Source organism: Chionomys nivalis, chromosome 1 (assembly GCF_950005125.1).
Source record: "Chionomys nivalis chromosome 1, mChiNiv1.1, whole genome shotgun sequence".
In the NCBI taxonomy this organism is placed as follows: domain Eukaryota; kingdom Metazoa; phylum Chordata; class Mammalia; order Rodentia; family Cricetidae; genus Chionomys; species Chionomys nivalis.
This window is the reverse complement of record NC_080086.1, coordinates 134,558,086-134,583,461: the sequence shown is the minus strand read 5'-3', so window position 1 is coordinate 134,583,461 and position 25,376 is coordinate 134,558,086. Positions and strand designations below refer to the sequence as shown.

General features: G+C 40.7%; 1 protein-coding gene and 2 non-coding genes across 3 annotated transcripts in view; all 3 read left to right on the top strand.

Moving 5' to 3' along the window:
* Wdr43 (WD repeat domain 43) overlaps nt 1–23,275 on the top strand; it is a 41,248-nt gene extending 17,973 nt beyond the window's left edge. Inside the window, exons 7-18 of the mRNA XM_057778482.1 lie at nt 1,111–1,175; nt 2,700–2,871; nt 4,207–4,293; nt 5,204–5,335; nt 6,408–6,539; nt 11,572–11,658; nt 12,866–12,897; nt 16,370–16,433; nt 18,117–18,230; nt 18,825–18,894; nt 21,627–21,676; nt 21,762–23,275. Of these exons, the coding sequence (XP_057634465.1) occupies nt 1,111–1,175; nt 2,700–2,871; nt 4,207–4,293; nt 5,204–5,335; nt 6,408–6,539; nt 11,572–11,658; nt 12,866–12,897; nt 16,370–16,433; nt 18,117–18,230; nt 18,825–18,894; nt 21,627–21,676; nt 21,762–21,947 (1,191 nt within the window). The 3' untranslated portion in view covers nt 21,948–23,275. The remainder of the gene's footprint in view (nt 1–1,110; nt 1,176–2,699; nt 2,872–4,206; nt 4,294–5,203; nt 5,336–6,407; nt 6,540–11,571; nt 11,659–12,865; nt 12,898–16,369; nt 16,434–18,116; nt 18,231–18,824; nt 18,895–21,626; nt 21,677–21,761) is intronic.
* Nucleotides 4,818–4,895, top strand: LOC130889734 (small nucleolar RNA SNORD53/SNORD92). The gene has a single exon (XR_009058631.1). It is a non-coding gene; the product is annotated as a small nucleolar RNA SNORD53/SNORD92 (small nucleolar RNA).
* Nucleotides 5,519–5,596, top strand: LOC130889739 (small nucleolar RNA SNORD53/SNORD92). Its single transcript, XR_009058632.1, has one exon. It is a non-coding gene; the product is annotated as a small nucleolar RNA SNORD53/SNORD92 (small nucleolar RNA).
* Nucleotides 23,276–25,376: the final 2,101 nt, after the last annotated feature.

Genomic DNA, 25,376 nt, shown 5'->3' with positions numbered 1-25,376 from the left:
CATTAGGGCTCATGGAAAAGTGGTGCTGTGTGGATGGCTCCTCCTCTGGGAACTGATGACTCTGACTGCTTCCTTCCCGAGGTCTGATCTGAATGCTCTCCATGCTCTCGATGCCACAGTAGCTGTATTTCAGTGTGTTTCCTAGCGTGCTAGCGGCCTTTGAATTCTTGAACTAGACATAACTTAAAATATAAATGGTAAGATTTATGAAGTACTAAATGCTCAAGAAGCTTCAGAACTTAAGTTTAGTCCTCAGCACAGGAAGATGATAGCAGGAATATGATGGGTGGGAGCCCCTAGACTATGAGGCCCTGGGAGCTGACAGACTTGAGGAGACATGGCCCCTTCTCTTCCTTCACATAAGTTCTGGTTGCTGTGCTGAGGCATCCCAGGACCACGCATCCATGCTCTTTTCAAAAAGAGCACACTGACCTTGGAGGCTGCCTTGTGCTGCTTTATTTACAATCTTGACAATAACAACATTTTGTCAGAGATACTGATTTAAATAATTGTGTGTCAAGCTGGGCTTGGTGGTGCACACTTTTAATCCCAGCACTCAAGTGGCAGAGACAGGTGAATCTCAGTGAGATCAAGGGTAGTGTGGTCTACATAATTCTAGGTTGACCAGGCCAGGGCTATGTAGAGAAACCCTTATCCCTCCCCAAACATATATGAGTTTTTTCTGTGTAGACCTGGAACATGTTCTGTAGACCTGGCTGGCCTCATGTCTCCGCCTCTCAAGTGCTGCGATTAGAGGCATGTGCCACCACTGCCCAGCTGAAATCCTGCCTTAACCCCCTGATCCCTAAAATAAGTGTATTTGCATGAGTCTGGACAGAGTACGATTTTGTAATGTCAGTTCTCCATCTTTATATAGATTTTGGGAGTTAGCTTGAAGTTGATAGTTTTGCATTGATAAGTGTCTTCACCTGTTGATTGAGCCATCTAGCTGTCCCCTAGATAATGATTTTTAAATGTGCTGCTGTTTGCTGCTTCTTTTTTTAAAAGTGCTAGTTACTAAGGAGGTGGGACAAGAGCTCAGTTTTCATGAGTTTAATTCAAGGCAGGATATATAATTGACATAATTAATCTGCTACATCTTTCTTTTAGCCTGTCAAGTTAGCTGTTGTTTGCAGAGATGGTCAAGTCCATCTTTTTGAACACATACTAAATGGGTAAGTAAGAAGTTTAAGCAAGAAATGCTTGTTTCTCTGTTCTACCTCATTCTTTGGTTTATATTCCTGCTCATTCTGATAGGTTATTGTGAAAGTACTCTTTGGTTTTTCGAGACAGGATTTCGCTATAGCTTTGGAGTCTGTCCTGGAACTAGCTCTTGTAGACCAGGCTGGCCTCGAACTCACAGAGATCTGCCAGCCTCTGCCTCCCAAGTGCTGGGATTAAAGGCGTGTGCCACCACCGGTGGCCTGTCAGTTTGTATGATTTTTTTTAAAAAAAGTATTTCACACACACACACACACTCTGTTTATTTATTACACATACCGTGTTCTGTCTGCATGTGTGCCTGCACGACAGAAGAGGACACAAGATCTCAACCACCATGTGGTTGCTGGGGATTGAATTGAGGACCTCTGGAAGAGCAGTCAGTGCTCTTAACCACTGAGCCATCTGAAAGTACTCTTGATTGCTTGTCTACATGAGTATGTCATGAGCTCAAGTTTTTGAAGTCATATGCCATGTTATTTCTCTGGTTAGGAGAATGGCTTTTTATGAAGTGTTTATCGTGACTATTGATAATGGTAACAAAAGTTGCTCAGTTGGGGAGACTTGCTTATGGATTTGGGTGGTGCCTTGGTTTGTCTTCCATCGTGGTTTATTTGCCTTTGCCTGTGTGTGTTTAACTCAGTGAAGTGTCCCTGTGCTGTTTCCTTATACCATGGGGTGGGTAGAGTTAGGAGAGTAGTGCACATACTATAGAACATTCTAGAGGGTGGGGGATGTAGCTATGTCATGTGCTGGGCTAGATTGTCTGGTGCTAAGGCTTTATCTCTAGCATACCAAGAAGGAAAAATTCCAGAAATTTTGAGTCTCCTTAGCACAGGTAGGCCATTGAGAGTTTTTGTTTGGTTTGTTTTGTTTTACTTATTTTATTTGTGTGGGTATTGCCTCCATGCCTATATGTGTATCAATTTCATGCCTGGTGCACACAGAGGCCAGAAGGAGGTGTTGGGTTCCCTGGAACTGGAGTGCAAATGGTTGTGAGTTGCCATGTGGTTGCTGGGAATCAAATCTGGGTCCTGGAAGAGAAACCAGTGTACTTAACCTGTGCTGTGTCAACAGTTTTCCACCACTCCTTTGGGGGTGGAATGACCCTTTCACAGGGATCAGATCATATCAGATATGCTGCTTATCAGATATTTACATTACAACTCACAGCAGCAGCAAAATTACCGTTAATAAAGTAACAATGAAAAAAATTTTATGGTTGGGTCACCTCAGCATGAGAAACTAACTGTATTAAAGAGTCATGGCATTAGGAAGGTTGAGAACCACTGCACTAAGCCATCTCTCCAGCCCCTGTGGAAGAGTTTTAAACAAATTTGATTCATGACCTAAGGCTCATAATAGTTGTTTTGGCAAAACTGTTGAAAATAGATTAAAGAGCGATAAAGGGCAGGGTCATAGTTTCTAACTTGATAGCAATTTGAGATTCTCTAATCTTACTTTCTCTTTATTCCTAGACACTGCAAAAAGCCTTTGACTTCAAATTGCACAATTCAAATAGCAACACCTGGGAAAGGCAAGAAATCAACACCAAAACCCATCCCTATTCTAGCAGCTGGATTTTGCTTAGATAAAACGTCCTTATTGCTTGTGTATGGCAATTGGTTTCAGCCTACCATTGAGCGATTGGTAAGTACATGCCACTTTGGAGATAATAATTCAGATTTTAAAAGGGGCATTTTGGAATACTTAAAAAAAATAAACAACATTCTTTAATTTTAAAAAAACCTTCAGTGGATGGTTTGTGAGAATTCTTTTTCTAAACCCAACAGTTTGTAGAATGTCACCTCTTCTTTCCTCTTGATGTCTTGTCTTAGGAATCTGATGTTTCCTGTGTGTGTATCTAACTTTGAACTAGTCCTGGTATCATGTTCCTACTGGGTACATGTTTCTGGTCAGCATGAGTATGATTTGAGTTTTGAATTTTGTCCTATTACATAAAATACACTACTTACTAATAGCCTTTAGTGGTGGTACCTGTTGTATTTTCTAAATGGAAATGTAAGGGATAGTGTCCTGACATTTTTTTTACTACAGAGCTTTTTCTAAAGACGTGCGAGTTCTTAGTCATGTCTAGTGTGGTTAAGCTTGGTTTGTAATGCTTTTACTTAATTAGACCAAATAAGCTTGCTTTCATGAGTTTATTAAAGAATATTCTTTTTTTTCTTCCTTGCACTGCTAGGGATTAAACTCAGCCTCATTCATGCTAGACAGACACTGTACCACTGATACAGGCCTTGCCTGGTAGCCGTAACTGACTGAACTTGTAAGGTGTTCTACTGCTTCTGCCGCCTGGTGCTGGGACTTTAGGTGTCCTCAATTCCAAGAAGTACTCTGAAAAATTGGCTGCGTGCATAGAGTTTGATTAAACAAGGAGAAAAAGATGCAGTTGCTGGCTGTATGGGATGCCCTTTTCTGGATAATAGCCTTTATTATCTCTTTAGGTTTTGCAGGTGTTAGGCATAAAAGCTACATAGAAGCTTTCCTGGGGACATAAGTAACTTGTTGCATGTGACTTCTGTGCCCTCGCTGGACATTGTTCTTGGACATACAGGTCCCTCTGAGAGCAGTCTGTTAGTAAGCAGAGCTGTCCTCAACCTGTTTATAGGAAGAACTTGCTTAGGGAAATTTAGGGTAGGACCCATTATTTTTTTGGGGGGGGGGACTTTTATTTATAAGACTGTTGGACTATATACCCTTTCCTGTAAATAAGAACTATCTGTTGTCCTTTGATAAGTGAAAAATTCTGATGGTCCATAAACAAGGGAAGTACACACTGCACCAGTGCCTTCAATTTCTTTTTCTACTCAGCTGCCATTGGTCTGAGTGGAGATTGTAGCTAACAGGTGGCCTGGAGGTCTTCCTTTTATTCTTTATGGAGGTGAGGTTGTTTGTCGCATCATTGGTGATTGCTTTGCTTGACATTTCTTTTCTCCCTTCCTCCCTTTGAAAAACCATTTCCAGGCTTTGAACGCCAAAGATACTCATATATGTTTGGAAAGAGACATTTCCAATTGCTGGGCTCCAACAGTAGAAACAGCAATAACCAAGGTAAGCACATTACGGGCTTGATATTAAGAATAATAGATTTGGCTAGATTGAGTTGAATACAGTGCCATATTAGACTGACTTCATTTATTTTTTTAAATCCTGTCTACTGAGGTACAGTTTTGCTATTTAGCCTAAATTGAAACTCATGATTCTTCAGCCTCATTGCTGGGGTAGCAGGTGTTTACACTACTGCACTTTATGCTCTTTTCTTGTAGCATAGCGTGAGACTGTGCTTTCAGACGTAAAGGGTGTAAGACATCTCTTTGCTGATGATGTGCGGATGAGTGGACAGGGAACTCTGGAAGAGTGTGTGCTCATAAGAGTTCAGTGTTGCTCATTAGTCTCCGCACTTGAAAGAGCACATCGTTGTTTAAATGTATGTTATATTTCAGGGTAAAATCAGACCACAGTAGATCTGGAGTTCATTGCCGCCCATCCATCATTGCTGCATTCTGTTTTCAGTATAACTTGCTGTTGCTATATAATGCCTTGTTTGGTGATGAACTAGGAAGGAAAGCCAAGCCATGCTGTGATGATACCCACATGGTTTCGCATCCGACTGAGTTTCAGAGATGACACCTTTCTCTTGGCTGTCTGAGCATGGCTGGCAAAGATTTGGTTTTGGAGGTTGTTAGATGTGTAACTTGAGCAGTTTTTGCATCACACAGCTTTTTGGCAGGTTTTATTTTTCTTAATGAGATATTGTGAACTTTAAAACCATGAGCTTTTAACCAGTATTTTAAGTTTATTTGCCAACATTTAATTCACATTTTGTCTGGAATTCCTGTCATGGTGAGTACATTGCATTGCATTGTTGAATAGAAAGTTTTGGAGAGCTGCTTGCTTTCTCTAGTAGGAAGCACAAGAACTAAGTCACATCTTTCCCACACGTTGAATCTGTGTGTGACAGGTGAGAACACCAGTGATGAATTCTGAAGCAAAAGTTCTGGTGCCTGGGATTCCTGGACATCACGCACCGATCAAGCCTCCACTCTCACAGCCTAAGGAGGGGGAGAACAAGAGGAAATTAGGCAGGAATGAGGTAATAACTGCTTACTTGGGTTTGAAGTGTGAGGAATTAATTGTAGGGAGCATATTGGGTAGAGTTGGAGCAGTTTTTCAGAATCTTGCAGCAGTTATTGCTGCTTTCCAGTCTTAACTGAAGAGATTTTCATCATTTCTCAGTAGCTGGAGAGATAGAAGTTGAGTTAGGTTATGTCAGGAGTTGCTGTGATGACTTTAACTGGGTTTCGCATATTGCTGAGTTCCCATGATGCCTCCTTTCTCTTGGCTGTCTGAGCAATCCTGGCTGGTTATGTGTCTTAAAATAAAGCTTTGATATTTTACAGTTTTTTACATTTATTTGTCTATTAGTTTATATGTGTGCATGAGTGCATCTGTGTGGGAGGATTGGGCATGAAGATCACATTTGTGCCCTGCCTGTCACTTGTGTGGAGGTTGAGGACAACTTGGCATAATTAGTTCTCTTCTTCCACCTTTTGGGTTCCAGGGATTAAAGTCAGGCTGGTGGCTTGATGGTAGGCTTCTTTACCTGCTTGAGCCATCTTGCCACCCTAACTTTGTATTCTTGACAAGTATTAGGGAAACATGGTGATAGCTGTTTTCTTGGTGCATTGATGGTGAGATGGCAGGCCTTTTCATTTTTTAATCTACCCAAAGAGGGATTGTGCCTTTTTTTTTTTTTTAAGTAAAAAAGAAAAATTGGGTTTATGGCTATTTTCCTTACATGTATGTCTCTATTGTGTGCATCCAATGCCTGTAGAGGCCGGAGGAGGACATTGAATCCCTTGGAACTGGTATTCCAGTGTTACTTGTGGGCAGCCATGTAGGTGCAGGGAGCCAAACTGGGGTCCTCTGGGAGAGCAGCCAGTGTTCTTAACTTCCGAGCCATTTCTTCAAGTCCCCAATGTGCCTCTTTAGGCTTTTGTTTTTGCTAGACTGGGGGAATTTGGATTGCAGCTCTGTTCACGTTTCTTCCACAGCACTACTGTGGTGGTGAGATTCTTTGTGTTTCTGTGACTGAAGTGTGACTCTTGAGTTGTTGGCAGCCTCTAAATCCCTGTTTGGTTAACTTAGATGTTTCTGCTCTGTAGGCTAGCATCGAGGAGCGCCTTGGAGCCATGGATCTAGATAGAAAAGGAAGGAAGGATGACCTTCTGCAGACAACCAGCTTTCCAGTCCTTCTCACCCAGGGCTTGGAAAGCAATGATTTAGAGATGCTAAATGTAAGTACTGCAGCAGATTTCAGTGGGCTGAGAAGTGGAGACTGTGGACTCAACTCACAGAAGGAGTAGTCATAGCATATGGAAAAATGCAACTTAGTTTGTGTGTGTGAATTTAGTCAAATGTTATGCTTGGTACCAATATACAGACATTCATCAACTTACCATGGGAGTGTGTTATTCTCTTGAACCTGGAATGCATTTTCTCATAGAAATGGTATTTTGAATTGTTGGATTCCTTAGGCTTTAGTTTACAAAAGCCCATATAAAGTGCAGCTTAACTTTTAATTAACACTTAGCATTCTAGATCACAATTTATATCTTTTTCTGTAGGAAAATGCGTTCCTGAGTTTTTACTCTGGATTCCAGAAACTTATTACCCCTGGCCGTGAGAGGGGGCAATGAGGTGGAACCTTGGCAATGGGTAGGAGTTTGGGGGAAGATTCAAGAGGGTTGGGGGCTATGTTATTATGTAGTTCTAGAAATTTAAGGAAGCATTAGAAATGTCTGTAAGTTGGTGACTGCTTGTAGGAATCTACTCAGTTTGGCTCTCTTACACCCACAGTTTGACAGTGTCTACACAGAAAAATTGGCAAACAGTAGGGCCTGAGTACTTAAACTGCCTGATCTATTATTGCAGTTTTCATTTGTTAAGTGCTTTTTTATACCTTAGCAGTATTAGTTCAATCAGTATAGACGACCTTGAACTTAAGATTTTTCACTTGATTTCAATGTGATTATTTAATGTTTATGTCTAAAGTAGTCTTGTATAAAGAAAGGGGGCAAATAAGTATAAAAACATAAATTTAGCCGGGCAGTGGTGGCGCATGCCTTTAATCCCAGCACTCGGGTGGCAGAGGCAGGCGGATCTCTGGGAGTTCAAGGCCAGCCTGGTCTACAAGAGCTAGTTCCGGGACGGGCACCAAAGCTACAGAGAAACCCTGTCTCGGAAAAAAAAAAACAAAAGAAGCATAAATTTACTTTCCAAGTAGTTTGACGTAATTTGTTTTAGGTGACTTGGATCCTAGAAGAATTTGATGAAAAATAGTTTGTACAAAATACTTGCTTGACATTATTTTTGAAACATCATTGTTTATGTGAATATGGTTCTAGAACTGTATTGTAGATTATCAGGAGCCTCCCTCTGTTTCATAAGCTCCCCACAAATGCCTGCCAGGCCATCATCTGTTCATTTATATGTTCACATGCTAACATGGGTGGAGTAAGTTTAGAAATGATGAGATAATGTTTCATCCATAGACAAACCTACCTAACTTAAAACCGCCTTTAAGAAAATGGACCACCATCTATTGCCATACCTAACAAAAGTTAATAGTACTTTTAAAAATTATTATTATGTGTGAGTACAGATAGGTGTATAGAAATCACGAGGGTAAAGGAATACATGGTCATTTAGTGGGCCTTTAAAACCAGAAACTCCTCCACTTGAGAAGACATGCTGGATTCCAGGGTTGTTGGGGCACTCTGTTAATCTCAGCAGTTCAGGTGACCGAGGCATAGGTCAAGGTCAGCCTGGTCTGCACAGCTCAGGACAGCCAGTACTACCTAGAGAGACTCTGTCTCAAAAAAGGACAGTGGTAGTCGGGTGTAGTAGTGCACACATGAGGATGAGGCAGGGGGATTGTATGCTTCATTCAAGCTATCCTGTTTGTGACGTAGCAAGAGCCTCTCTCAACAAATGAACTAAATGACAGTGTTAGGGCAGTGAAACAAAACAGCATGATGAAACACCATGCTGTAGGCTGAAAAATGTTCACTTTTATACCACAGTTTTTACTTAGTATATATAAAGAGCTCTTAACAAGATGCCATTCAAAAATCCAGTAGAGAAATGAACAGATAGCACATAGAAGTCAGATGGACAATAAGAACGTATAGAAAATGTTTATTGTTTTTTTACGTTTGTTTGTTTATCTTATATGCCAGGGTGTGCCACAGGGGACATGTGGAGGTTGAGGACAACTTTTGGGAGTTGGTTCTCTCCACCATGTGAACCCTAGGGATTGAATTTAGGTTGTCAGACCTGGCGGGAGAAAGCTCCTTTGCCCTCTGAGCCACCTCACCAGCCCACATATAAAAAAAATTTTTTTTCAGTGTGGCAGTCACCACAGAGAAGCAGAGTAAGACCCCAGATGATACTGCGTGTCTGTTACAGGCTGTTTAAGATGGAAAAGGTGACGTCGTGTTGTTAGGGTATTTAGCAGCTGAAAACCATGCCTTGCTGCTGGTAGTGTGTAATGAAACAGCTACTTTGGAAAAACAGTTTGGGTTTGTTACAAATGAAGAACACACCTACTATGCAGTCCCACTGTTCTGCTCCCTCCTATTTATCAAGGGACTAACAAATCATGCCTGGGCAGTGGTGGCGCACGCTTTCAATCCCAGCACTGAGGAGGCAGAGGCAGGTGGACCGTGGTGAGTTCAAAGCCAGCCTGGTCTACAAAAGCTAATTCCAGGACAGGCTCCAAAGCTGCAGAGAAACCCTGTCTCGAACGAGAGAGAGACAGAGAGAGAAAAAAAATCCTGTCTCGAACAACATAGAGAGAGAGGAGTCATCTTCTTGGTAGTTAAAGGTGGTTAATAGGGCTGTTTCTTTAAATATGATCTTGAGAAAACTTTCTATAGTTCCTTGTTTCGTGTCTGGTGTCCGTGCTTACCGCCTCCAAAAACAAAAACGAAAAGGCAGAGTTTCTCTGTAGGCCAGAGTGCTGGAATTAAAGGCGTTTGCTACCGCTGATTGCTTTTCATACAGCTTAGTTTCCTATCCCCTCCCTCCCTCCCTCCCTTTTTTTGTTTTTTGTTTTAAATATCAGACTGGACCTGCGTAGCAGGCAATGACCTTGAGCTTCCCAATCTGGGCTGGGCCACTACTTGTTTTTCTGTGGTTCTAGGGGCTGAACCTGTGACCTACTTCATGCTAAGCATTCAACCACTGAACCACATTCCCAGCCTTCTTTTCTTTTACCTTTTGTTTTCATTTAGATAGGTCTCATTTTATAGACCAGGTTGGCCCTTAACCTACAGTTGGTCTCTGCCTTTCTTTTTGTAAGCGTTTCCCCCTTTCCCTTTCTTTCCACTAACTAGCCTTTTCCATGCTTCATCTTCCCTACCCTCTCTGTCTCAGATATGAGACTTCAGTTTCTTTAATTGGTATATATATATATATATATATATGTATTCCTAAATACAGAAATACGGTTTCTGTCTCTTGGTGTTGGGATTTTAGGCAAGTGTCACCATGTCTGGCTCGTTTGTGTGTCTGTGTCTGTTTGTCTGTCTGGCTCGGATTTCCTGCCACTTCCCATCTCCCCAGTAGAAAAATAGGCTTATTTTGCAAACCTCAAAGAAAACAGAAGATATAACAGTGGCAGAATGTGATGAGACTTGGTGTAAGTCATGGTGTGACGGGCCGGATTATTATTATTTTGGGGTTTTTGAGATGGGTTTCTATGTGTCCTGGCTGTCCTGGAACTAGCTCTTGTAGACCAGGCTGGCCTCAGACTCACAGAGATCCTCCTACCTCTGTCTCCGGGTGCATCACCCCCACTCAAGTAGGCCAGATTATTTTATATTTCCTGAAGCTCCACCATGCTCCTTGCATGGTAAGACAGTAGATGCTGGTGTGATTGGACCAAAAATGTGACTATTCCCAAATATAGATGTTTCTGGTGCCTTCTAGATGATTAGAACTTTATGATCACAGATTTATAGAAGGCGATTATTTTAGGAATACTTCAATTCAGCAAGTACCTCCAGTATTATAATCAGCACATTATACTTTTAATAGAATAGGTTTTTCTTGTTTGGTTTTGTACTGATAGGGATCAAACTCATGGCTTGTGTGTGCTAGGCACACTGACTGAGTTAGATCTTTGGTGGTTTTTGTTGTTGTTTGAGTCAAGATATAACAGTGCAGTCCAGGCTGGCCCTAAAATCATGATATTCCCGCCTCAGCCTTCTAAGGGCTGGGAGTTATATGCAAAATAACTGTCTTATATGTGCTAGGCAGGTGGTCTACTGACATACCTAGAACTTCAAAAATTCTGAGACAGAATCTTGTTATGTTGGTCAGGCTGACCTGGAATTTGATCTTCCTACCCCAGTCCCCAGTAGCTGGGATTGCAGGTGCATGCCACTGTGCTTAACTTCATCGTTTTCTTTGAATCTTACATATTGTTTATTTGAAGATAAAAATATAGCTTAATCAAGAACTATATTAGCTCAGGGCATTCTGTATCTTCATTTTCCAGTGATTGTGTATAAAATAAGAATATTAAATATATTATAGCCTTTGAAATCTTGTAATTCTATGACAGTTTAAAATTGTTTATAATCAGGTTGGTGTAAAGGTAATTTTTTACAAGAAAAGTAAAATCTGATGAGAATTCTGAAAGGATTCTGGAGAAAAGTGGCTGGCAACTATGTTCCTGTGTTTCTTTGATCTCTTTCTGCTGCTTAGATTTAAAGTGTTTAAGAGAAAGGATGTATCAGAGACCTGAATGGTCTCTTCTTCCATCCCCCTCTTTCCTGCTACCGTGAAACATGCCCGACTCTGGCATGGAAGCTGCCCAGAGGATGTAGGTTCAGCACTGATCTGCCCAGTTGCTTTTTCTACAATCCAGGGTGGAATCTGGCTTTTTCCCAGAGATCAAGTCTTAAAGTGGTTTGGTTGAAGCATCTATTATGTGATCATTTGATTGGTTTAAATTTTTATCAGTTGGTGACAATTTAAAAGAGTCTTCTTTGAAACAGAAACTGATTGAACTCACTCTGTATGAAGACAGCGCCATTTTAAGATGGAAGTTGGAAAACATCCCTAAAATGGCACATACTTGTATTTAGATGCCTGGAGATGTTCTTTGGATTGCTATCTGAAGGTAGCTTAACTTCCAGCCTGATTTCCCCAGTTCAATCAGTACTTTATTGCCTGGGCTATTTTCAGTTAGAAAAGATTTTTCAGTAGTATTCTTATTGGAAATATGCTTGTCCTAATTGCCATTTTATTTTCTCACAGAAAGTGCTTCAAACTAGAAATATAAATCTTATAAAGAAGACTGTGCTAAGGATGCCCTTGCATGCTGTTATCCCATTGTTACAAGAGGTAACTGCTGTGGTTTGATGTGAACCACAGAATACTGGGTATAGATGCTGTTGTTTGGGGGTTGTAGTGGAATACCTCAACAGAGAACCCTGAGACTTTCTGTTGTTGTTTTCCACCTTTATTTCTTGTAAGGTATTCTTATCATAATATTGAAAGTATTGCATGTTTTATTTTCTCTTGATTGAAATGCGGCATTGGAGGGAAAATTAAGATTACCTAGTGGTCTAGCCTCTGACCCCTGAACTTGCATAGTTCCTGCAAGAGCTAGTTTTGCCTTTGCTTGCATAACTGTTTAGCTTTATTCAGAAAGGGCAAGCAGCAAGGCTATTATAAGCAAGGGTTGTGGAATGGTGGGACCCAAACATTAAGTGGTACCAGATGTTGAAATGAATACAACTCAGGTAAGACTCGGGATCTGCATTTATTCTGTGTATCAGGTAAAGTAGATTCCTGAGACTGTACAGTTTTTTTTTTTAAGTCATTAGTTACAGTAGGGAAAAATCTTTTTCCTTCAAAAGTACATTTTGCTGTGTACTTTTACTATACAAAAGTATAATTGCACTGAAACATTAAAAGAGTAGGTACCAGTTATCAAATATTACTCCTAAAGACAGAATGAATATTTGATATATAGAAGTTGTACTTGAGTTATATTTGTTTAACATGATGAAATGTTTTATGAGAGGGGTTTTGGTAGCAGTGTATGCTGTTTTTATATCATTGGTAGGAAAATTTTAGAAAATAGTAGAAAACTCATTGGGTTATTCTCCACTCAAAATTGAAAGCTTCCTTCCCTGCATTTTCTCCATACATTTTGTGTGTTTTTTAAGTGGAAATTTTGTTTACGCATTATGAAGTTAACTCTTTTCTAGTGTACCGTGCAGTTGTTTCTCATACATTCATAGATTGTCCAGTTGTCGTTCCAAAGAGAGTCTTGTCATCATTGGCAGTGATTCTGTGTGCCTCTTCCTATACCTTCCCGTTTATAGGAAATCACTAGTCTATATTTGGTTTCCATGTACTCGCCTATAGGGTGCTAGCCTTTACTTCTGTCTTTTAATTGCTTTTATGAGAATGATTTAAAACATGTAGTGTTGAGTAAAACTACATTGCTAGGTGGAATAGCTTGTACAACCATTGCTGCATCGGGGGAATTGATGGAGAAAGGTTGCCTTGGCTGATGTTAACAGTATTTTCTTTCCCTTAGCTTACGAAGAGATTGCAAGGACATCCCAATAGGTAAGCTGTTTCTGTGACTTAAGTGTCTTCTTATTTGAGACAGCCTTACTATGTAACGTTAGATGGCCTAGAACTCAGCATTTTCCTGCCTCAATATAGATGTGAACTATCACTGCAAGGTGAATTGCTGTTTTATAGATAAATTAAAAATAGCAGTGTCCAGAATGGAGATGTTGCTTAGTGGTTGAGTACTTGTCTGACAGTGTCAAAGCCCTGGATTCTATCCTTAGCCTCAAATTTCAAAAGAATTGTGTCAAGTATTACCTCCCTCCAACGTTTAATTTGACTAATTTTTATTCCTAAATGATTTTATTGTGGCTGAACAGATGCTTTTCCAAAGGTCCTGAGTTCAATTCCCAGCAACCACATGGTGGCTCACAACCATCTATAATGTGATCTGGTACCCTCCTGACCTGGACAGTTATCTTCGTCAACTTAGACCAGGAAACCCAATATGGACAAGTTCAACACATATACGGACTGCCTATGCATGCTTCAGCATTGCCAAGGCATAAATTTCATCCATTTCTTTAAAAACAAACAATAAACAAAAATTTTCACCATCTGTCTTAGCTTTTAACAGCTCATTGCCTTTAGGTAGTTTTCTTCTTCCTTTTTGTAGCCTAAAGACCAAATTATGTGGAGTTTTCATTTCTATATCTATATATGTGTGTGTGTGTGTGTGTGTGTATGTGTGTATGTCTGTATATGCATTAGACTGGGTTTCTCTGTTTAACAGCCCTGGCTGTCCTGGAACTCGCTTTGTAAAGCAGGCTGGCTTCGAACTCACACAGATGTGCCTGACTCTGCCTTCCAAGTGCTAGGATTAAAGGCGGGTGCTTGAGAAAGTCTTGAGGTTTTTTTTTTTTTGTTGTTGTTGTTGTTTTGTTTTGTTTTTTAATCTGTGCATAATTGTGTCCCTCTTTCTTCAAACAGGTATTTGAGGGAACTGAAAACATAAAACGGGGTGGTGGAGCTGGCGAGATGGCTCAGCTGTTAAGAGCACTTATTGCTTTTGCAGAGGACCTGGGATGGGTTCCTAGCATAAATGTGGTTGCTCACAGCCATCTGTATCTCTGGTTACAGAGGATCCAATACTTTCTCCTGACAGTGCACAGCTGGCAAACATGTGCACATAGATACATGCAGATACACCCAAATGAGTCTAAAATATAAAAATAAAAAAACAAAAAGGAATTAACTAAAACAAACCCAAAGGAAAAATTGAGCTAAAGTGTAAAAAGCAGACACAGAGCAATAAAATGCAATGTACTTTATATGGTTATAAATAATAACTTTGCAAATGTGCTTTTAAAGAGAGTAGAGAAACAGACTGTAGTGGCATTTTATTTGTATTTTAATAAATAAAACTTGTCTGAGGATCAGAAAACTAAAATAGTCACACTGGCCAGCCTTACAGAACTTGCAGCAATGACACACTTTTGATCCCAGTAGCCATACTAGCTTGCCATGGAAACCAGGTGGTAGTGGTGCACACCCTTAATCCCAGAACTAGAGAGGATGATAAAAATAGAAGGAGACAGCTTTCAGACACATTCTCATTTTGGGATTCCTGCAGGCAGGGTCACCATTTTTGGACTGAGGTCTAGGTAAGAGCCAGTGACTGATTGTTTTGCTTTTCTGACCTTCAGGTATTTGATCAGGTTGAACCCCAATATCTGTTTCTGGGATTTTATTAATTGTGCAACAAGACAAATTAGATAACTTCGTATAACCTAAAAGGGAAGCACATGTTCTTTAACAAAGCATGTTTTTTAGCAGTAGTAACAGAAAGACGGGTAGGTCATAATTTAATCACACTTTTTAATCTGAGAAGTGAAAAAGAATAGTTATACTTCTTAGTTCCCAAGATAATAAGATACAGATGAATTTTCTAAATTACCATTGTGTTTATATGGCTGCTAGATGCTACAGAGAGAACAGAAGAGTGGGGCGTCATTACACATGCAGCTAATCAAGTTGCGGGTCTGCTGCCTAGTGTATGTGCTTAAGTAAATCCCAACGTCCTTGGGTCCTCCTTTTCATCAGTCATAAAGGATAAATACCTTCATCCTCAAAGGTGCATTTGTGAGGATAAAACAATGCATATTGAGTTAGAATACTTCTGAGTTCCTTTTCTATCATTTTGGTAAAATACCATGACCAAGACAACTTAGAAGTTGTTTATTTTGAGACTGGCAGTGCCAGAGGGACAGAGTTGATACATCATGGCAACAAACAGGAAATGTGTAGGAGCTCAGAGCTCACACCTTAGTCCAGTAGCATGGGTCAGAGAGGACTAACTGGGAATGACATTGGGTTTTGAAGCCTGAAAGCCCACCCCAGGGACACACCTCCTCCTCCAAGGACACACCTCCTTATCCTTCCCAAATCATTCTACCAAGTATTCAAACCTGTGAGTGAGCCTCTGGGGTCATTGAAATCACCACAAATATTATGCAAATATATATTTCTGTTATAAGCACATTGGTAGCTACTATTCCAGCATGATTTCATTTTAGAATATAGGACTAAAGAATTGCTTTGATTGACAGTATGCTAGTACCAGGATTTCAGTAACAGATGTAGAGGTTGCCTAAATTCTAACAAATCCTTCTTCCAAGTATTCTAACCTGCATGGGTTCAAGCCAGACATAATTGCAGCGCTCAGAGGTGAAGGTGGACACCCCAGCCAAGTGTGCCATTACCTCTAGAAGAACAAGCAGTCAGTGCTCTTAACCACTGAGCCGTCTCTCCAGTCCTCATTTCTAATTCCTAAAATTAGCTGTGTGTGTACATGCACGTATTAGTGCACCACTACGTGTTTGTAGAAGCCAGAACCTGGCACAGGGTGTCTTTATTGTTTTGTGATGTAGTACTTGCAGATCTGGCTAGCCTGGCTCGCTAGCAAGCCCCAGGAATACCCCTGCCTCCACCCTGTTGGGCTGAGGTTATAAATACAAGGTACTGTTGTACTTTACTCTAGTCCCGTCCAGGTTTTTTCTTGCTTTTTTTTTATATAGACTCCTTTAGCCTTATGAGCTCACAAAAGAAGAAATCTAAAAAGGTCGTTAGGGTCACATTACAGGGTTTGGTCCTATTTGCCTGTTAATGTTAATGTGGAAGGCTTCCCAATAGTGAGCAAGATGATTGGGCTCAAATGTAATTATAACGTAGAAAATCATCCTGTTTGGATCATTCTTACTGTCCTGGTATAAATTAATTATACGAAGTAAAACCTGGCCTTTAGTCTTGTTTTGGTGTGTGTGTATGTGTGTGGGGGGGTGTTGTCGTACTTACTAGTCCAGCTTTCAAAAGTTAACTATTTTACAGAAATCACTGTAGGTTCTATAGCACAATGAAAGGCCTGGAAAATGTACCTGATGGTGTTACCTTCACAGACTTCCTGTGTAGCTGTGTGTACTTTTGAGTTAGTGAACTGTTCTTCATGTGGATTTCTCTTCTTTGCTAGTGCTGTGTTAATGGTTCAGTGGCTGAAGTGTGTGCTGACGATTCATGCATCATACCTGTCCACGGTGAGTCTTATGAGGGTGATTGGTTGGGCTTTGGTAAGGGGTAGAAACTAAAATGACCCTTCTCTTCCTTTAGAGAGTTTATTTTATCATCATTATATGTTTTTGAGCCAGGGTCTCACCATATAGCATAAAGCAAGCTCTGTGGATAGACCACACTGACCTTGAACTCAAAGAGATCTGCTTGCTTCTGCTTCTTGACTGCTGGGATTAAAGTTGTTGTACTACCATGCCTAATAAGGAACATAATTTTTACTCCCCTTTTTTTATTTTCCCTCAAGATAGGGTTTCTCTTTGTATTCCTGGTTGTCTTGGAATTAGCTCTGTAGACCAGGATGGCCTTGAACTGGGATTAAAGGTTGTACCTCACTAGCACTCAGTTCGAGTTTTTTAAGAAAATCATGTTAATTTGTATGCATGTGTTGGGTTGCCTATACCATGATGTGTGGAGACTGGAGGACAACTTGACTCTGCCTTAATGTGGGTTTTGGGGATCAAACTCAGGTTATCAGGCTTAGCAGCATTTCATTGACCTGTGCTGATGTTCTGATGTTTTTTTCTTTTATGTGTATGAGTATTTTGTCTGTACACACATACATACATATACATATATGCATATATGTATATGTACCAGATGCTCATGAAGGTCAGAAGAAGGCATTGGATCTCCTGGAACTGGAGTTACCGATGTTTGTGAGCCACCATGTGGGTACTGGAAGCCAAACCTGAGTTCTCTAATTGCTAACTCATCTGTGCAGCCCCAATTATGAGGTTTTTATTTATTCATTCATTCATTCATTCATTCATTCATTTATTTATTTTTAGGCAGTGCTTTGTAGCTTGGACTAGTCTGGAACCACTTTGACGCTCAATCTGGCTTTGTACTCCTGCCAGTCCTGCCTCAGTTACCTAAGTGCTGCATTACAAGCACTAGTCTTCATGCCTGGCTATCAGTTACATTTTAAACTAAAAATAAAATTTTATTTGTTCTTTTATTTAATTGGCATGTATGGTATATTTTCCCAGAAGGTTTTAGCAAATGACTTAAAAGAAACACCCACATTTAAGTTATAGGTCCCCTCCTCTTAGTGGTAAAAATAAATAGTATGCATTCATGTGTGGAATCACACATGTGTGGAGAAGCTTCTGGTGTTCCAGAGACAAGTGTGGGTAATGTGCCAGATTGATTCAAAGGAAAGTCCTTGCTAAGATTCAGAGGTAATTTCTTCAACTCAGAGATGTGTGGTGAAGAATTTTCATTATCTGCCCTGTGTTGTTCTTATCTGCAATAGTTTATCAGTATACAGGAGTTCATCCTGCCTTTGCCCTAGCTGAGTTGTCCTTTTTTTCCTCCCAGAGATGGTTTCTTTGTGTAGCTCCTGCTGTCCTGGAACTTGCTCTGTAGACCAGTCTGGCATTGAAATCATGGAGATCTGCCTGCCTCTGCCTCCCAGGCTGAGATTAATTAAAGGTGTGTGCCACCACTGGCCAGCAGTGGTGATTTGTGTGAAGTTATTTTTTCCTGCCAGGATATCAAGGGTCTTTTTTGAAAATTTGTGATGTTGCTAGGCTGTGTCCTAAAGCTCCACTATCCCTAGAAGTGCAGGGCCAGCTCCTTTGCTGGGCTGAGCATGACTGTGTGGTGATGCTGTGAATTGGTGCCATTTCTTTGTCTGCTTTTTCTAGTTGCCTGACCTGGTGCACCAGCTGGGGACCCTCTACCAGCTAATGGAAAGCAGAGTCAAATCTTTCCAGAAACTCTCACACCTGCATGGAAAACTCATTCTTCTCATTACACAAGTAAGCAAATCAAAATAATTTCCAGCTCAGACTTGGCTGATAAGAATGAGGACTTATTCGTGTAGTAACAGGCTCAAGTTGAGTAAGAAATTGACAAATTAGAATGCAGACTTTAACCCGGAAGTGTTTCTTGAGTGACAGTGGGAAAATCTTAACTGTGTCCCTCCCCATTTGTATTTATTCTCTTACTCCTCCCCAAGGCTAGCCGTAGCTAAGGGTGATGTTGTCTCTGCCTTCAAGAGTGCTGAAGTTACAGGTCTCCAGCCTCCTCACCATTGCATTTTTAGCTCAGTGAGTTACAGGGCGTCTATACTGCACTCTAGCTCAGCCTGTGACCGTGAGCAGTGAGGTAGTTACAGGGTGTAGAGTTAACATTTTGGTGCAGTATTGCTCTAATAACTGCATGTGGTTTTCTAATCACAACAATTTCCCCCTTTTTATTTTTCCTGTGTTTGTTCCAAGTTGTATTTGGGCTGTTCATCCTTTGGGGGAAGTCTAGCGGGGAGGGTGAACTAGCTGAATGTTGGGGAACTAGGTGTGATGTTGGTTATACTTGAGATAAGCTTATAATAGCTTCATAATTCTGCCTTTCAGGTTACAGCATCAGAAAAAATGAAAAAGATGCCTTCCCCTCAACAGAAGGCAAAATTGGTGTATGAAGAAGGTAACAGTTGGGGTAGAGGCTATATTTAGATAGTCTAGTTTTTTTTCACAGTAATTCGGTTCTGTTACCTTTGTGGAAATGCCTACATAAGCTTTTAAGTTAATATTTTAGGTTAGCATACAGAGTGGTGGGTTTTCTCAAGGAATCTTCAAATATGTGTGTCTTCATAGTTTTCTCTTGTGCACATCCCTTCTGCCTTACTCCATGTCCCCTCCCTCAAGCCGGTTGGTCCTCTTTTCTGCTTTGTCACTGCCCGATCCCTAGTTTCTAGTCGTCGTCCCCCCCCCCCCCCCCCCCCCGCTGTGCTGTGTGATCCTCTTCCTGTTTTGGTGACTTACATAATGCATTTAAGTTTGCATATGTACACATGCTTTTAAACCTAGTTTCTACATATAAATGAGAGCATGGAAGTCTTGTTTCTTCACTGTCCTCTATCAACCTGTTCAACCTGAGGGAAGTGAGGCAAACCTGTGATCTGCTGACAAGTGCTGTAGTTTTAGAAGAGCCTGAAACTGGGAGACCATGACATTGTTAGTGATTAGGAATGTTAGTGACCAAAACTGACTTCAAAGCCATTTGCTCTAAAATGTACTTATTAGAGACCAGAGAGATGGCTCAGCAGATAATGGTACTTGCCACTAAGGCTGAGGGAGGACTTGAGTTCAATCCTTAGGATCCACATGGTGGTAGGAGAGAATTGACTCCCAAAAGATGTGTCCTGACTTGCACGTGTGTTTTGTTGCAGGCACACAGACACAAGATAACTGTAATAAAATAGGCTTAGTCAACCCCTGACAGATACCAAGTTGAAGTTTGGTAGCTGATTTTTTATTAAGCCTTATTAATAATAGATATTCCCTCCTCCTTATACAGTTTAGATGTACTATGAATCTGGTAAAACCTTGTTAACAGTTTCAGCCAGAGTCCAGAATATTTTAGGTGAATTTGTATCGTTAATATGTATTAGTAATTATAATTAAAATAAGCCTGAGACTTAGTGCTTAGATATCCCGAGAAGTTTATCGATTATAGAGCTTTTTGCTAAGTATTTTACTTAAATATTGCAAGGTGAGCTGAAGACATGGCTGCTCTTCCAGAAGGCCCTGAGCTCAATTCCCAGCAATCATATGGTGGCTCACAACCATCTGGTGCCCTCTTCTGGCCTGCAGACATATATGCAGAACACTGAATACATAATAAATAAATTAGTCTTTTAAAAAACATATTACAAGGTAACATAGCATCAGAAAATCTTCTAACGCAGTGATTGGTATAACAGATGTCGCTGGAGAACACTGACATAGAAATGAATTTGGAAGTTTTACCATCTACACATCTCTAACAATTGGAGCAGCCGAGGAATTGAAAGTAATTTCCTCATCGTAAACCCATAAAACAATAGATAAACACTAGTGAAGCTAAGAATGAGATAGTAATATACGTCTTACTACTTCCAGATGTTCTTCCTAAAGAAGTCTAAGACTTTCGACTTTACACATCTTATCCTTTGGCACACAGTAAATGCAGTAGAATCTGCAGTCAGCTGTTATTAATAGGTGGTATGCAGATCAGCAAGTCCTGGACACCAAAAGCAGCAGAAAGGAGCTAGCAGCATTACACCTTAGCAATAACTAATTAAGTAATTTTCAAAGAGAAAATCCTGTATTTTAAAGTTGCTAGTAACGTCCAAATTATTTAATATTTTGCACATTTAACGGGTTTAAATTATAAATTTTTTATTATAAAATAAATTTTAAAAATATTACAATTATTTAATATTTTGCTTATTTAAGTGAAACAAGAAAATTAGAGTAACTGATTTAGATGGACAATATCCAAAGGCTTACCTTGCATGCCAGGTCAACCCTGGAAGATCTATAGAACTCTGTGGTGTTCTGTCAGTACTATACATGACAGACTTAGAGTCTAGTGTCCAGGGCTGACTGCCTTTTCAGGAAATGCTATAAAAAGACTGCACAGAGTGAACACTGTGCCACTTGCTCTTTGAAATGCACAAAGCATGTGTGGGCTACCTTCCTGGAGGAAAATAATTACTAAGTGTGGTGACCTTAAAGAAGTGCAAAGTGAAACACCAGCGAGGTGACACCATGCAGTGACGCTTTTCTTTCTCCCTTTTCCCCAAGACAGGGTTTATCTGTGTAGCCCAGGCTGCCCTCACAGAGATCCACCTGCCTCTGCCTCCCTGTGTGTTGGGATTAAAGATGTGTGCCACCTTGCGTGGCTAATGCCTTAATTGTTTTTTAGACTATTTTACATGTATGAGTATTTTGCCTGAATGTCTGTATGTGTAAACTGCCACATAGGTGCTGGGAATGGAACCTGGGTCCTCTGCAAGAACAGACACCATTCTTAGTCACTGAACCTACTGTCCAGCCTGATTCTGTAGTCTTATCCTGTATCATCTTACCTTTTTTTTTTTTTTTTTTTAAAGCCAACTCTGTAAAATGCCTCTGCTTACTCAGAATAGTCTCCAGATTCACCCCAACATCAAATCTGGTTTGTGAAAGTCTTTGAGAGCTCCTGATGGTGGAGGCTTCCTGAAGACAGGCCATTTGACGCTGTAAAATGTGCCTGTGAGACACACAAAATCCCAACCCAAACCATGCAAACAACAAAGAAAAATATTCATCAACTTTTCGGTGGTGGTGGCGGCTTAGTCACAGGTGCTAGCTATACTGTGTTTCAGCACTGTACCTGCTGCTCTCTTACAGAGTCTTCAGAAGAGGAGTCCGATGATGAAATTGCAGAAAAGGATTCTGATGTGAGTGGTGTTTTCTCATCAGCTGCTTTTTATCTTCACCCTAAGGAAGCTCTTCACCAATGCTTTCCTTTGCTGTTTCCACTAGGATAATTGGGATGAAGACGAAGAGAAAGACAGTGAAAAAGGTGAAGGTGTTGATGAAGACAATGGAGAGGAAGATGAGGATGCTGAAGATGTCGAAGAGAGTGGCGAGGACAGAGATGTGTCAAGTGATAAAGAATTAAATGGAGATTCTGATCTAGATCCTGAAAATGAAAGTGAAGAAGAGTGAAGACAGCAGCCGTTCACACTGTGAACCCTGGTTCATCTTGCCCAACGCTGCCGCATCCTCCCAGGGAGGCTTGCCCCGAGCCGGGAGACAAGATGCCGCCATATGCTTCCAAGTTCACAGAGGCCACACCACCTTCCTGTCCTGAGTGCCCCAGACTTTAACTGTGTAAATAAGAGTGTTTCATTCAAATGTTAATAAACTTTACACAGTAAATAGACACACTTTCTGCCATGTACTGACATGAGTGTCCAATATATGGTATATTTTTATAATATAATACTCTAGTATGATTGGTTCTATCACAGTCTGACTTAGGTGAAGACAGACATGCCATAGGGGTCAGGAACTGGACGCTTGGGAAGGAGTCGGCTCATCTCAGGTTGGTATCTTCATCAAGTCCAGATGCCAAAGCAGCACTAATGAATTGTTTTTAATCTGGCTTACCTAATTTGATACATTTTCTTAAAACATGAAGGAATAACTAAAACTTAAAACGGTTGTGATTTGCAGAAATAGAATCCCCGTGTCCCTAGCTTTGTCTACTAACTGGTCGTCTGGCTTGGGTCAGATTGGATATTGGGAGTGCTTCCCCAAAATAACACTTATTTTTTAAAGTGTCGTCTGAGATATTTTTTTAAACAAAACAAAATAATGGTAATTAAAGAAGCAAAGATTTAGCCATATTAAGGGTGTTCTTGTCTGCAGACTGTAGAGAATCATCTGTGTATAGATGAGTTATGCTCTAACCTGCGACTTTTTAAAACTTCAGTCACTGCTGCTTTTGAAGATGTTTCCATTTTTATTTAAATTACTAATGGATCAGAGAACAATTGTTTATTTTTTTCTCTTTGGTTTTAGATATTAATGATAACCTTGCTGGAGTTTTTTTCCAAAGAAACTATTTTTATAATTCAGTAATTTAACGTTTTCTTTCCTTTTCATTACCCACTCTTGGCAGGGCTAGGGTATCTGTTTATCTTTAAAAATGATAAATCTTATTCAAGATTTTTTTATGTATGTATAAATAAGTATTTTGGTGCGCTACACAGCTTTTTCAAATTACCAGTAATTTGTCTTGTTTTTAAAAGAGTGAGCTAGTACTGACTTAGTGCTCACTGAGGGGCAGATGGAGAGCTCACTTCTGCAGAAGGATGTGTAAAATCACCGCTATCTGGGAGGACTCCATCAGAGGCAGAGCAGGCTGCACAGCCGGAGCAGGAAGAGCATCTTGGGCAAGCTGCTGGTGCGATGTACAGTTGTTATTTGTCTATAAATGGAGTTGTTTATGGCAATTTAATACCATTCTCTTTGTAAAGTGAATAAATACTCATCTTTACCCAGTGCGTGTCTCGTGGTATGTATAGAGACTGTAGCCGGGTGTTTGGGCTTATGGCGTGATGTGGCTTCCCTCCTAGCAGTCATAGGTAAATACTCTCAAGGCCTGTTGTATATTGAAGTTTGCAGCAGTAAAAGGAACATGCGTCTTGTTTTAAATCTGCCAGTGATGGTTGATTATTTCTGGGGCCTCCTGCAACTGCATATTCCAAGGTTCTAGACATAAACAATAGGTGGTTTAGTTAGGTATCAGGAAACAGCAGCAACGAGGGAAGTTTTTACTGTTTATTAAGACCTTTGTAACTTTTTTTTCTAGTGATAGAGAATTTCACTGTGGTGTTCTATCAATTGAGACAATGGAATTTGTGCATGTGTTACTTCTTGGGTCTTCCTGCTTTTTTATTGAGGACTTTGAAGCCTGCTACCATTGTCACATCAATGATCACATGTCCTACTTGGTTGTCGTGTTTACTCTAAATCTAGAGTATTCTCCCTTGTCCTGTGTTATTTTGATATTCGGTAAGTTCACTTCATTTGTGCTGTACAGTACTGTAAGTTCTAGGTTTGTGTGTTTGTTGCCTTAGGTATAGACAACTTTTGAGTATGTTGATTTGGGTTTTTGAATCCTTAATTCAAAAGAGGTCTGAGGTTTGGACAATCGATTGACGTGTGAAATGAACATAATCCCTGTGAAGGACAGTTCCCAACATGATACATGTACTCGTCCACTATGCTGGGGGCTATTTAGGCGCCTAATGTATATACTGTTGGATAAAGGCAACCGCTGCCCGGAGCGTCTGGTTGCCATGGTTTGGATAAATATCCCTAATGGTTGAAGCCTTAAAGGCCAGGTGTTTTCTCCTCCAGCCCCACCCTTCACCCCTTTTTCTTAATAATTAGTTGAAGGTTTCTACTATGCTCTCAAGAGGTACTGTCAACTCTTCCTCTTTAGCTTTGTTTCCTGCTTGAAGTGGTAAAGGTTTTGCTCTGCCCCAGGCTCTGGTTTTTTTGTGCATACCCTGACAAAATGTCCTCAGGGATGGACTGGCAACCCCAGTTTCTAAGCCAAGCCAAAGTAGTCACTTCAGGTCCTTGTTACAATAATGCAGAGCTCAGAGTTGACCAGGGAGGTAGTGTGTGTGTGTGTGAGAGAGAGGGGGGGGGCATACATAAATGTGGGATGAAAGCAGAGTAAGGAAGGGCGTTGGAGGGGTGAAGGCGTAGGTTACACAAGGTGTAATCTGGTTATTGAGATCTGGACATTAGAGGAGGTGAGTCAAGTAAGTGGATGGAGACTGTGAGCAAAGGCCCAAGGGCAGTTGATGTTGGAAGTCAGCATGAGAAAGGTCAGAAAGGTGCTGAGGACAGGCCTGGAGACCATTGCAGAAGTTATTCTCTCTCTGAGAGGGAGAGACTTGTTATATTGGAGCAGAATACTCAGCATTTGCAGTTAAGAATTCAGTTTTTGAGGACTGCAATAGAAGAAGCCCTTGTGTTTTAAGTAATCCATGATGGTGACGTGGACCAGTAGTAACAATTGGAGAGGACTGGTTGCTGTCAGGTTGTTTTGAAGTTAGAGTTAGCCTTTGCTGCAAGGTGTGGCAGGCATCGGGTGGCTGGCCCACCACCACTGCTCACGCTGTTCTTTTGGTAGGACTTGACTATTTAATACTCCCCCAGGCATCCCTAACACTGCTGGTTATTTGACATTTTCTGATAACTCGCAGAACTTCAAAGGTGATGCTACCAACTAGTTATCTTGAGAGAGATTTGGATGGAGGTAGCAATTTGGCCTCACATGGTTGTCATGGCATTGCTCCCAAGTTTCCCTGGAGAGTAGTAATAGGAACGGAAGAAACACAAGACATAGTGTGCTCAGCATTTCGGGAAGAGAGAAACGGGACATCAAGAGGACAAGTGCACAGAACTCAGCAGTGCTAGAATTGTGCAGATTGGAATTGACAATGTCTTAGCTCTAGGTTCTCCGAGCTGTGAATGACAGGTCTACTGTTCCCTCCCAGGCAGCAAGGATTTTCGTGTTGCCTTTTTTTTTTTTTTTTTTTTTTTTTTTTTTTTTTTTTTGGGCTTTTCGAG